This window comes from Amphibalanus amphitrite, unplaced genomic scaffold (assembly GCF_019059575.1).
Source record: "Amphibalanus amphitrite isolate SeventyFive unplaced genomic scaffold, NRLGWU_Aamphi_draft 000099F_arrow, whole genome shotgun sequence".
Classification (NCBI taxonomy): domain Eukaryota; kingdom Metazoa; phylum Arthropoda; class Thecostraca; order Balanomorpha; family Balanidae; genus Amphibalanus; species Amphibalanus amphitrite.
This window is the reverse complement of record NW_024881594.1, coordinates 4,851-18,998: the sequence shown is the minus strand read 5'-3', so window position 1 is coordinate 18,998 and position 14,148 is coordinate 4,851. Positions and strand designations below refer to the sequence as shown.

The 14,148-nt window shown below is 51.5% G+C and overlaps 1 protein-coding gene across 2 annotated transcripts; it reads right to left on the bottom strand.

Moving 5' to 3' along the window:
• Positions 1–8,448: 8,448 nt before the first annotated feature.
• On the bottom strand, positions 8,449–12,632 carry LOC122380499. 2 transcript variants are annotated; one of them, XM_043363691.1, is made up of 2 exons: positions 11,409–12,632; positions 8,449–8,970 (listed from the first exon to the last, which is right to left on the bottom strand). In XM_043363691.1, exons 1-2 carry the CDS (start codon positions 12,357–12,359, stop codon positions 8,944–8,946), a joined length of 978 nt encoding a protein of 325 aa, XP_043219626.1. In that variant the 5' UTR covers positions 12,360–12,632; the 3' UTR covers positions 8,449–8,943. The 2 variants fall into 2 exon arrangements, with proteins under 2 accessions (XP_043219626.1, XP_043219625.1); XM_043363690.1 differs by having other exon boundaries at positions 8,449–9,801; positions 12,061–12,632.
• Positions 12,633–14,148: the final 1,516 nt, after the last annotated feature.

Below are 14,148 nucleotides of genomic sequence, written 5' to 3'. Positions count from 1 at the left end.
TGTGTGCTCCCAGCAAGCTGCCTCTTCACCTCCGCCATGGCGGGGTCTGAGTTCTGCGCCGAACACATGAAATCAGAAGGCCACATGGACTGAACGTGGCGAGCTGCGACGGGAGGCGACTGAAAATCCATTGTGTCTGTCTGTGTAGACACCTCCTGCGTGGGGTCCGGCCTCCGACTGAGCGCATCCGGAGCCTCATGTAGCCTACCTGGCCGATGAACAATCTCAAACTGAAACTCGCCCAAAATCTCCAGCCACCGCGCCAGAAGCCCGTCAGGGTTTCTGAAATTCACAAGCCACTGCAGAGCGGCATGGTCTTTGCGGAGCGTGAACTTACGACCCAAAAGGTAATGTCGGAACTGCTGCACAAACGTCACAGCTGCGAGTAGCTCCTTTTTAGTGACTGAATATTGCCGCTGGGATTTAGACAGGCTTTTACTGTCAAATGCCACTGCCCGCTCACCCTGTCCATCCCTCTGCAGCAGAACCGCGCCCATCTTTGACCCTGAACAATCCACGTCTAGTACGAATTCGCTCGCTCCCGGGGAAAAGTCAGGGTATTTCAGAACCGGAGCCGTGCACAGCGCCGCCTTTAGCGAGTCAAAAGCCATCTGAGCCTCCGCATCCCAATGGAAGTCTACGTCTTTCCTGGTGAGGTGATGCAGCGGAGCCGCGATAGCAGCAAAATCTTTGATGTACCGTTTAAAGTACGTTGCCAATCCCAAGAACTGTGACAATGCCTTCTCATTCATAGGCACCGGCCAATCCTTTACTTTGTCTACCTTTTCTGGATCGGGACTGACCCCATCAGACGACACCACGTGACCCAGGTTAGTGATCTCTGATTGAAAGAATTTGCACTTTGAGAGGTTGAGAGTCAAATTCGCAGCCGACAGACGACGGAACACCTTCTCAAGACGTAAAAGATGCGTGTCAAAATCGCCAGAGAAAACCAAAATGTCATCAAAGTAGCTCACTGCATCAGTGGGAGCCAAATCACCCAATACAAGACTCAACAGTCTGGCGAACGAACTCGGGGCACCACTGAGGCCATATGGGCACGTTGTGTATTGCCAAAGCCCAAACGGCAGCGTGATGGACGTTTTGGGTCGATCCTCCTTTCGGATGCTCATCTGGTTGTACCCGCTTTTTAGATCGAGCACCGAAAACAAAGAGTTACCTCCCAGGCTGTCAAGTAGGACATCAACCCTTGGGATTGGAAAGGCTGGCACCTGGCACACGCGGTTAAGTTTTCGAAAATCCCCACAAATTCGCACAGAACCGTCTCTTTTCTTCACCAGGACTACCGGTGATGACCAAGTGCCATCAGACGGCTCCAGCACCCCCTGATCTACCATATCCTGCACGCGCTGCTTTACTTCTGTCTCCAGGTGTGGGGGAATTCGTCTGGGAGCTGATCGCACCGGCTTGGCAGTGCCCGTGTCGATTACGTGCTCAACTAGTGAGCAGTGACCAAGCTGGTCTGAGAACAACGAGGGGTACCGGCGCAACAGAGCAAAGAACTTTTCCCGCTGCTGACTCGTTAGCGACACATCAGACAGATCGACCAAATCATCCAAGGAACCCGCGCCAGAGCTGGGACCATTTGACACCCCATTGTCTGCATCATTCCCCTCCCCTTCAATGGAGAAGTCGGCTTCCATTGATCCTAGGCCCTTGCCCTTAGACACCGAGACCGAGGATGACGTCACGTTACGCACCACGACCGGAACACTGCTGCCCGGTTTCACATCAACCAGTCCGTCCAGGAACGTCAACCCACTGACTGCGACGTCGGCAATGAACACAGCCTCTCCCTCAAAATCAGCATCATCGACATGGCCGGGGATCACAACCTCACAGTTTGGGGGTATAGCGTACGTTTCCTGTACAGACACCCTGCACACACGAGTCGTCGGTCGCTCAGGCAACACCGTGGCGACCGGCTGACGGTTCACCTGGTTTGCAGGTGTCAGCTGCTTCGTCGATAAGTCAAGAACAAACGGGTACTGCGCGAAAAAATCCATGCCCAGGAGGCAGTCGATGGGACCGATTTCGTCGGATACAAACACAGAGAGCGGGTATGACACATTATCGATAACAAAATGCACTGCACACCGACCGAGCAGACGCAACGGCTGTTGAGTTGCAGTTTTAGCGGTGACGTCACAACGTTGTAGCTGGGGACGCGCTGAAATCTGATCATAAATCCGCCTGTGAACTATTGTTATAGCACTTCCTGTATCCACAACAAGCTGCGCTGGCACCTTACTAACCTTTGCCTTGACCGTAATGTCCGACGCCGATGCAGCGCAGTTATTCAAAACTCTCGGTCCCGGCGGCCGAGTGACCGGGGAGCGCGCGCGCCGCCCTGAGCGCCCTCCCCTCCGGCGTTTCCCGAGAGGCGGCACGTGCGCTGAACATGGCCCACCTTCCCACAGGCAAAGCACCTGGCTAGACGGAAACGACAATCTGGTTTCCCGTGACCCGTCTCCCCACAACACAGACATATGGGCATTGACACGTCACACTCCTGTCGTCCCCGGGCCCGGTCATGCCTCATCTGTCCCATCCGGTTAGTAGCAGCCAGCTGCAACTCCAGCTGCCCAATGCGGCGCAGAATTTGCTCCAGCACTGATGGTTCTGCAGCCTCGCCTCCCACTTTACGCACCCCCGGTCGCTCTGAGTCCGATCCGGCCGGCCCAGCCTCCGCCTGGTCGAGGGCGGGCTCGGACCGGGCGCCATCGCCGCCCACTGCACACACGCGCTGTCCCTGGCCCACCGGTCCCCGAGACAGACGATCAGCAGCCAGCACGTTTTGCACACTTTTTACGGCTGCATCAAAGGTCACAGATCCCAAAGACACCACTGCATGAGCCAACCGCTGAGGCAAGGCGGCCAGGAAATAGTGAAAGAGATGCGTATCAGGCGAGTGGGCGCCAAACACGGCAGTGACCAGGCCGCGCAGCTGAACAATGAAGGTGTCCAGTGACTGAGCCGTCGGGTCGAATTTGAGCGCCTGCAGCGCGCTGTGGCAGTCCAAGGCGCTAGCGTCCGGGAACACGATTTAGCCGTGCATCCTTCACGGCTCTCGGCCACTAAATAATATTATACCTACTTACATTTACGACTTTCTAACAGGTCCCGATTTTCCCGGTTTTCGGGTCATTGACCTGACCTGGAAGGTCACCCGATGACCTAGGACCTTAAAATTGGGTATCATCGGCTTCCTCTCGTGACGGGCAACACGCTCGTTTTTTCCGCGAAGCTCTAGCTCGATCAGGGGCCAAACGCGAGGGGGGGTCGTACCAACCCCCCCTTGTGCCGTCGAAGGACGCAAAATGGCCTGTGCCGGCGAGGGTTAAGGGCCTTTTTTCGTGCCTCCTGACAATGGCGGCTAAATTTCATATCATCTGTGATCAAAACCCCCAAATCTTTTTCTTCATGAACATTTCGAAGTGTCTCACCATTTATGTTATATAGGTCATGATCACCATATCCCCCCAAGTGGAGGACTTTACATTTTTCTATATTAAATTCCATCTGCCATTCTCGAGTCCAATCATGAAGAGTATTCAAATCCAATTGTAGTGCTTTCTTGTCGTTTTCGGAAGTAATTTCCCTTGCTAATTTAATGTCATCGGCAAACTTCCAAAAGTTTGCTTGTTGCTTCGAGTCTATCAAATTTACAAAAATGATAAACAATAAAGGGGCTAGGACCGTACCCTGAGGTACACCACTTCTAACATCCTTCCAATCCGCTTCATGTCCGTTAAGTATTACTCTCTGTTTACGTGCTAATAACCAGCTCTCAATCCAGTTGAGTAAAGCCCCGCTAAGTCCATGAATTTCTAATGATGTTAGTAATCTTCTATGGGGAACTTTATCAAAAGCCTTACAAAAATCTAAATAGACTACTGATACATTTTTACCTCTATCTACAAGGTCTGTTACATACTCAAGGAAATCTAATAAATTTGTCAAACATGAACGACCACTTCTAAACCCGTGTTGAGATGGCAACAGAAGAGCTTCTCGCTCCAAATGTGCCAGTATGTGTTTTTTATTATCTTTTCGATTATTTTACATACAAGAGAAGTGAGACTGACTGGCCTGTAATTTCCCACCACTGTTTTGTCTCCGCCTTTTAATATTGGCACTACGTTAGCATGTTTCCAGTCATCAGGAATTTGACCAGTATCTAAAGAGTTTTTAAAAATAATATAAAGTGGCATGGACAGCTCTTTCGCTGCTTCCTTTAAAATTCTGGCAGATATACCATCTGGACCACCCGTCTTATTTATTTTGAGGTTCTGTAAACATTTCAGAATGTCCTCATGATTAAGAGGGATGCTCGTAAGCTTCTGTGAGCATGCATCGTTTTTATTGGTGGGAATGTTTGTAAGACCCTCATCAGTAAATACTTTAGAAAATTGATCATTGAGAATCTGAGCCTTATCAGCGTCTTCGTGATAAATTATTCCATCCTTTCTAATCGGACAAATTCGTGCATCATGTTTGTTGAACTTATAAAAACTTAAAAATCTTTTTAGGTCTCCACCGCATTCATTAGCAAATCGCATCTCTGTTGTACGCTTTGTTTTACGAATCATGCTTTTTAATGTTCTTCTGGCTTTCAAATACCTGATCGTTTTTTCAACAGATGGATTTGATTTAAATTCACTATATGCTTTTTTCTTTTCATTGAAACATTTTTGTACCGACCAATTAAACCAAGGTGGTTTCGGTATTTTACCTCTCCGCCTCCTCCTCATGGGAATAAATCGTTTCTGGGCCTCAGTGAGTACATTTTTGAAAACAATCCACATTTCGTCAACATTTTTACCTTCAAACATTGCGCTCCATTTCATACAAGTCAAGAACGATCTGATTGCATCATAATCTCCCTTGGCAAAATTTGGAGTAATATACATTCTAACACCTTTCTTCTTCAAGCGACAATTTATGCTGAATCTTATGATAGCATGATCACTATTTCCAATGGATTCTCCCACCATGACATCTGTAATTAAGTTTTCATTGTTAGTTAGAACCAAGTCAAGTAGTTCATCTTTTCTGGTCGCCTGCAATACATGTTGTGTCAGGAACAATTCTTCAAAATTTTCCCTGAATAGAGTAGTTTCCCACAGGGTTTCGGAGTCGGAGTCGGAGTCGGAGTCGGAGTCGCCCGGAGTCGTGGCAAGCAGCCAGGAGTCGGAGTCGGAGTCGGAGTCGGTCCAGCTGCCTCGAAGCGTGACGTCAGCTGTGCTTCCGAACCACATTGGTACGTATCAGGGTTCCGCGCTCGGGCCTCTGCTATTCTCGATTTACGCGAACGATTTACCTCTGTACACGGACGGCGCGCACGTGGTGCAATATGCGGACGACACTCAGGTGGCGGTCTCTGGTGGGATCGGCGACATCGGCTCCCTGGTGCAGCAAATGGAACACAACCTGGCTTTGCTCTCTCGGTGGTTCAGCAAAAATGGCATCAAAATCAATGCACAGAAAACACAGTTTATCATTCTTGGCTCGCGTCAAAATATTCAACGTCTCGGACCAGTCAACATTAAATTCATGGATGCCGATGTCGCCGCTTCCGCCACTGTCCTCAACCTGGGTGTCACATTTGACCAGCACATGACTTTTACCCCTCATGTGGACAATGTAGTGCAGCGATGTACCGGAATGTTGTGCGGACTGAGCCACAGCAGGCACAGTCTACCTCAGTCCACCCTGCTGACACTCATTCAGGGCCTCGTCATCTCACGCCTTTTATACTGTCTGGTGGTTTATGGTGTGTGCGGCAGCAGTCAGATGAAGCGTATTCAAAAAGTGTTAAACTTTGCCGCACGCGTTTTATCGGGACGGAGGAAATCTGCGCACATTAGCGATGTACTTTATCAACTGGACTGGCTTACTGCCGAGAACATGTACCTCTATCACGGCCTCGCCCTGCTGAAACGGATGCTGCTGTCATCGCAACCCGAATGTATTGCTGGTGGCCTGGTCACACGCAGGGACGTCCACCAGCGTATCACCCGTAACGCCGACCACCTTATCACGCCGGCGATTCGGTCCGAGTCGGGCAGGCGCCGCTTCCTGTACCATATTGTAGTCGCATACAACGATTTGCCAGCCGCGATATGATGTCGAACAGGAGCCCAGTTTAAAAAGGAGCTGCGGCTACATCTGCTAGGGAGGCAACGGAGTGGAATAGGCTAGAAATGTAGAGAATCTGGCTGGTCATTTGAGCTTGCATATCTTACCTGTGTATGACTGCAAAGCGTGCATGTATGCGTGTGTGTGATTGTGTGTGCTCGTGTGCGTGCTTGTGATGACCACAATGATCATTCGTTTAATCATATTGACAACGGGGCACGGAATAGCCACATAACTGTGTGGAAGTGCTTCATGATGTGTAATACAATACAATACAATCCGGAAAGCTAACTGAAGTCAATCCGTGCTATCACTATTCAGTTGTTTTTAACCAGTGGCCCCACGGCAAAATTCGCTTCCGGTGATCACAAATAAGGTATGTTTTCACACATATTGTTTTTGTTCTGAAAAGCTAACATTGCATCTTACAAATTTCAAGTTCTGTCATGATTTAGTTGGCAACTTGGCAAGTATTTTGTATTCGCGTTATAACTTCTACTCTCCAGTGTCAAAGACTTAATGACAACTGTATATTTACTTTCTTCTTTTATCGCTCCGAAAAGTGCCTTACACAAACACAGACCGACATGATGGCGATGCCCGTTACCGTGGTCATGATACGGCCACATTCGAGTACTTTTCGGCGGGTTTTCAAGCTGGCCGCCGGCCGCTGGTCTCTAAGGATTCAGCAGCGTCCACGTGGGAGAAATGGTGACCGCATGAACGAAACCGGAGCGTTCTCTCGGTGGGCGAAAAGGGTGTCCGGGACTCCGGAAAGTTCTGGCGCCTCTTTTGGATGTCGTCTAACGCGCGCTGTGATTATTGGACTTTCAACCAATCACCGCAGATATGACCCCTTGTTCACCGCTCAGCTAGGGGTCGCTAAATATGACCTTGAAACCGTTTTCAGTGCCATAGGCGGCGGAACGAGGGGGCACCGGGGCACCGTGCCCCCCTTTGATTTTGGCATTTTAACATAGCCTTTTCCATGCATGCATGGAAAGAATGGGACCAAAAGTCGGCAGTGCCCCCCTTTAATTGAAGGTGTTCCGCCGCCACTGTTCAGTGCTAGGCATATGGGCGAAGATGCGCCTTGTCGCTGAGAGCCCGCGCTCGGGGGCCCGGTGCGGCTTGAACGAGGCGCGAGTTGCAGCGCGATGCGGCGTTTCCCGGCGAACGGTTGAGCAGGCAAAGGTGCATTTCGGATTGGAAATTTCTTTGAAAATATTCTCACTCAGTTACGACTACGGTGGGGTCTGATGGACACAAATGTTCCATTATCTTCGCCAAGGTCAAATAAATGACTGACAGGCTAGTCCACGAGGGGTTCCTGGACACGACAATCAAGGCGACTTGCCCTAAGGGTCATTTCGCACTTCAACAGCTCCAACAACGCCACTGCCGTCCAAACCAAACTGACAGAGGAGCTCGGCGGACCAGATCACCGTGGTGAAATGAGAATAGGCCACCTTATTATCCCAGCCTTAACTCGCCGCTCGACTAAGGCATGCTACGCGTTTTGCAGAATAAACTCTTAGGCCACCTCTCATCCCAGCCTGGAGTCGCTGAAGACTCGCATCATGACAGCATGGGAGGACAGGAAATGTCCTGCATCGTCAAAGCCCGCAGGCGTTTCCGCCCTTGCGTCGAGGCCGTCGTCGGCACAGACGGTGGTTACAATTAATGGGCACTTAACAGAAGCATGTGGCTTGGTGTTCCTTCTCATTATTTTGTTCTATTTTTGAGTATCTATGGACCAAAGGCATTTATTTAAAAATGTTGAAAAACGCCAGGACTTTCCGGACACCCTGTAGAAATAACACGGCGCGTCATATCACGCGGAATTTTGGCAGCCACCATTGCCCTTTGTATCAGACCCGGAGTCGGAGTCGGAGTCGGAGTCGGAGTCGGAGTCGGTCAGGAGCCCGGAGTCGGAGTCGGAGTCGGAGTCGGAAGAGCACTACCACGACTCCGAGTTGTGGCTTGTTCCTTCTTTTGACAACTTTGGGAGATTGAAATCTCCTAAAAGGACAGTATTTTTATCTAGGCCTCTTTCTATTTCATCAACCATGGCCAGATCCGCTTGCTTTGATTGATTAGGAGGTCTATAGAAAGCTCCAATTCTAATTTTACTATGGAGACTTCCATCAGGAAAGATGTCAATCCAGAGGGATTCGACCTCACCACTTTCATTAAAATGTCCTAGTACGGATGGCCTTAGGTTTCTTTTCACATACGCTAAAATTCCACCACCTACTTGTTCCGACATTCGGGAAAAAATGTGGCTTAAAATGACGGTTTCTATTAACTCCATTCAACACCAAAGCATCAGAGCCGGTTCAACAGCGACTACATGATCATTGCAGCTTTAGTTTACATGATTGAATAGGTTTTAAACTGTTCCGAGCAAAATTAAGCCACATTTACCACTTAACTCATTCTATGGCATTTCACGTATATGCAAACAGGTAAATCAGTGCCGTTCTTCCTTTACATGATTTACATTCGCTCGTTCTCACTGCAACTAAATATCGCTGAACACATATTTTCTCGCGGCTTTCCAGATGAAATACCTCCGGCTTGAGATGACGGACCACTAAATAAAAACACGGATAAATTGTCGGCTAGTCGCAACACTCCCCCCAGTGTTCTACTGGGTAGAACACCAATAATACGTGCGACTACTGGCCTATATGACATGACACGAACACTGCCCTTTAGTCCATTGATTTGCAGCATGCACATCCTCCAACTTACTGCCCGAGCGCTCAAGCTTTCAGCTCAGCTCCACTCCCGCTTCACTGGGATCTCTCACAACTTTCCAAGAAGCAAACTTTGTTTGCCGGACGACGGTAGACGGATCCTCTTGCCGTCTGCAGCGACACTGAGCGCACTCGACCATCATCGCTTGTGGTTACTTCTGTGATCCTCGCCAGCGGCCAGTAACCTCTGGGCGACTCTTGATCCACCATGAGGACGACATCACCAACTTGTAGATCTCGGGTTTCACGCACCCACTTCTTCCGTTGAATCAGCAGTGGTAGGTATTCTTTCTGCCACCTTCGCCATAGCTGATCGGCGAGTGCTTGGGACTGCCGCCACTTTCCACGGCCGAGGACATCACTTTCAGCGAAGATGCCAGGCGGGAAGGCGGCCTCCGGGTAGCCCAAGACGAAGTGGTTCGGAGTGAGGGGCTCCGGGTCACCAATGTCCGTGCTGACATAGGTCAGCGGACGGCTATTGAGTACAAACTCAATCTCCGTCAGTACAGTACACAACACTTCTTCTGAGACGCACTGGTTTCCGAGCACGACCCGCAGAGCACGCTTGACCGAGGATACTAGTCGCTCCCACACTCCTCCCTTGTGGCTTGCGTTAGGTGGGTTGAACCGCCAGTCAATCTGTCTTTGGCTGAGTTCATCGACGATCTTCTCCTGGTTCCATTCATCCAAACAGACCTTGAGCTCCTTCTCTCCTGCCACTAGGTTGGATCCGTTATCAGACCAGACGACACGTGGCCGTCCGCGGCGGGCGACGAAGCGCCTAAACGCCATGAGAAAGCCGTCTGTGTCCATGGAGCTGACGAGTTCCAGATGCAAGGCCCGAGTCGCGAGGCACGTGATCAGCAGGATGTATCGTTTCTCAGTCTTGCGAAACTTGCGAACCGTCAGCGGCCCACAGAAGTCGAGTCCGACGCATGCAAACGGCTTCGTCATGTCAAATCGACTCGCCGGCAGGTCTGCCATCATTGGCGTCTGAGGCTGCGCTCTTCTGTTTCTGCAGAATGCGCATCGGTGTAGCATCTTCCGCACAGTTGATCTCGCCTTCGGTATCCAGTATTGGAGTCTCAACTCACTGAGTGTGTGTTCCAGACCAGAGTGCATGACGCGCTGGTGTACATCAGTCACAATTAGTCGGATGATGTCTTCGTCCTTACCAAGCGGGACTGGATGGCGACAGGTTTCTGGCACCGGCGCGTTACGAAGCCGCCCTCGGGCTCTCAGCAGGCCTTGTTCGTCTACGTACGGGGAGAGCTGATGTAAGATGCTTTCTGTCGGCAGTCTAGATTTGCTAGCAGCAGCTTGCAGTTCGGCGGGATATGCGGACTTCTGAGCTTCTTTCAGAACAAACATCTCGGCGGATTTGAGTTCTTCGGCAGTTAAAGGCCCACTGACTCGCATGCCGCTTCCCTTACTTTGTTTGGCGTTCTTGGTGAAGCGAAGAACCCATGCCACGGTACGCTTGTACTTCACCCACGATGAGTGTCGAGCTGGGTCTAGCAATGGTCCATCGCTGTGGTGCGCCGCAAAGAAGACTTCACGTGGAGCCTTCACCTCCTCATCTGCTGCGGTCAAGGTGGCCGCGACTTCTTCCTCAGAAGGCCATCTCTTGCGATCTTCAGTCAGGAATGCTGGTCCCGACCACCACAGGGTGCACGTTTTGAGCTGTGAGCCAGACAGGCCACGAGAGCACACGTCTGCGGGATTTATCTCACCCGGCACATGCCGCCACTGACTTGTTTCAGAGGACTCATGAATCTCTGAGATCCGGTTGGCGACGAAAGTATGAAAACGTCGGCTTTCATTTTTCAGAAACCGAAGTACGACGGTACTGTCTGTCCATAGTAGAGTTTCATCAACACCAGTAGCCAGCTCCCGTGTGATGAAGTTGGCGAGCCGCACCCCCAGCACGGCCGCTTGTAGCTCGAGCCGAACTATAGTTAGTTGCTTCAAGGGCGCCAGCCGAGTCCGGGACATGAGGAAGGAGGTGATGTGCTTGCCATCAGTACACGACATTCTGAGGTATGCCACGGCTCCAAAGGCTCGCTCAGACGCATCGCAGAAGATGTGGAGTTCCCGGCGCATCACTTGACTATCCTGCGCAAAGCCGGCTTTGTAACATCGGGATATCTGGATATCTTCGAGGTGAGGAATTTCCATCAACCATGCCTGCCAAGCGTTCAACTCTTCTCCACTCAGTTCCTGGTCCCAGTCCAGTTGCAGCTTCCATAGGTGCTGGACAAGAAGCTTCGCTCTCAAGACAAAGGGAGTCACGATGCCCAGCGGGTCGAAGACCATCGACAACTTGCGCAGCACCCCTCGTTTTGTCGCCGGAACATCTGCAGCAGACACTTGGACTGCCATGACATCACTTGCTGGATTCCAGACACAACCAAGAGCACGCTGGGTGCTCTGGCCGAGAGAGCCGATGTCAAGACTTGCAGCACCTCGATCTTCACTTGGAATCTCTCGCAGCACCTCTTCACTGTTGCTGCACCACTTCGCTAATCGGAATCCACCCTTAGCGACCAGCTTAGTCACCTCCGACTGCAGAGTCTTTGCTGTCGAGACGTCTTTCACCGATGTCAGCAGATCATCCATATAAAAATTGTTTCTCACGGCGTCAGCAGCAGCCTTTGACTCAGGCAAATCCGTTTCGTGATCAGCAGCTGTTCTCAGAAGAGCGTGATTTGCCAAGGTCGGGCTACATTTTGCTCCAAAAATCACGACCGTCATCTGGTAGACATCAGGAGGCTTGCTTTGGTCCAGGTTTCGCCAGAGGAAACTCAGAGCCGGCTGGTCCTCTTCAACCACTCGAACTTGGTGGAACATCTGTTCTATGTCTGCGACTAGAGCTACTCGTTCCTCCCTGAAGCGCAACAGGACACCAACCAAGTTCCGGAGGAGGTCTGGGCCGGTTAACAAGACATCGTTGAGAGATACGCCAGAGAACTGGGCCGCTGCGTCGAACACAACTCGCACTTTGGTCTTGTTTGCGCTGACCACCGCATGGTGCGGTAGCAGCCATCTCTTGTCTCTGTTCTTCAACAGTTCTTCCGAGGAGACCTTGCGAGCGTGATTCTTTGCGACATAGCCCATCAGAGCTTCTTCGTACGCTGCTGCTCTCGTAGGATCCCGCGACAGGCTCCTCTCCAGCGACTCCAGTCGCCTCTCTGCCATCTTGCGATTGTCAGGCATCTTCGTGTCTTCTTGTTTCCAGAGGAGTCCTACTTCGTAGCGACCATCTTGCAGCTTCGTGGTGCTATCGAGCATAGTCTGGGCTCGAGTGTCCTTCTGAGAATAAGACGCCTGGCCTTCAAACATGCTCCCAAACGACTCAGTCGTCCACCAGTCGCTTATCGCTGCGCACAACTGGGACTCCTCAGATGAGTGATGAATCAGCATAACATCACGCATCTGTCCGGGAACGAGTCCAGCTACAGAGCCTGTCAGTGTCCAACCGAACACAGTTCTGATCGCGACAGGGTCACCGGGGCTGCCGGTTCTCACTTCTAGCTGTAGGACCGCCTCAATCACGTTAGCTCCGAGTAGGAGTTCCACCTTGCGCCCACGGCAGTCCGGCAGCTTCAGATCATGCACATGCCGCCACTGTTTTGCAGGATAATGCGGCACAGTAAGATTGATCTCCTTTACTGAGAAGGCTTCTGGCACTGAAACAGAGTAGACTTCCTCTCCCTCAGTCAACAGATTTAACTGCAGACGTCTCGTGCGCTGCTGGGAGCCATTCCCTTCAACATTTCTCAGTCGCAAAGTTTGGCGCTCCCCCTGGAGTCCGAGTTCTTCCACGACATCTTCTGCAACGAGAGAAGTTTGTGATCCTGGGTCTAGCAGCGCACATACCTTCCTGGTCTTGCCGTTCTGGCCGACGACGGTGACCTCCACAACCTGGAGAAGAGTAGTGACCTGTTCCACAGGCAGTGACGACGCAGCAACCACCCGTTGGCCATCAGGCTCTGAGCTCGGCACCGACCGGCTGGCCTCTGTACCGAGACCGACCCTCCTGCTGCCGTGCAACACCAGATGGTGCCTCATTTCACAACCCTCGATGCCACATCGCCTTGCAAAGCGGCACTTTCTGACGGCGTGACCTGTCTTTAAACAGAAGAAGCAGGCACCTGAGCTAGCAACAAAGGCAGCTCTCTCATCCACTGACTTGCTGAGGAATGCGGGGCATACAATAACGTCATGGGCAGCTTCACAGCAGATGCAAGTCTTGCCGGCTCTGTTCTGTGCTTCAGTCGCCAGAGCCGTCCGCTGAAGAGCATGTTCTCCACTGGCTCCCTGCGTCTTTGCTTCACGCTTCTTTTCGGCTGACCGCCCTCCATGCTGTTGAGAAACAGCCGCGAAGTTCAGCGCGATCCTGACCTGTCTGCACAGCCAAGAGTCTAGATGGAGCAGGCTGGGCTTCTCTGGTTCGAGGTTTAAGACATGTTCACCCCACTCTCTCTTCAGTTCAGTCGGTAGCTTCTCTACCACACGTCTCAAATTCTCATAACTGTACAGGTCACCGTCATGCCCCAGACTCTGGAACACTACTACAGCGCAGTGGACTGTGGCTTGAAACTGTTCCAGGCTGGCAGGATCGAGATGAGAAGGTGCCGGACAGGAGAAGATGCTGTCGAGGTTGGAGTGGATGATGTCATCATCTCGGCCGAATCTGTCCTTTAGTACTCGAACTGCCTCCTCATACAGCTCCCCTCTATACAGCATCCCTCCGATGGTCCTCTGGGCCAAGCCAGTGACAGCGGCCTGCAAATGAGCCATTTTCTCCGTGGGGGTCAGAGCTGGCTGGTCATGGACCAAAGTGCGGAACAAAGCAAACCAGTTCACCCACTCGCTCGTGTCGCCGGCGAATGTGGGCAGAGTGAGTCTGGGGAGGCTGCGATGGAAAAGATGCCCAGGCTGGTAGACAGGGGCAACTTGCACCGGAGCAGCTGCACCCGGGGTAGAGTACCGTCTCGCATCCTCAGACATGGGACGGCAAAGCACGACCGGGTCGGGTGGATCACTGCTTACCACTGAATGGGCTGGTCTGGGAGGACTAGTTGGACGCTGCGGCACTGTCTCTGCTACACCCGGAGTAGAACATCGTCTCTTGTCATCAGGCGTAGGATGGCGAGGCACAGCTGAGTTAGGCGAGTCGCTGCTTGTCACTGGATCGGCTGGTCTTGAACTAGCTTGATTA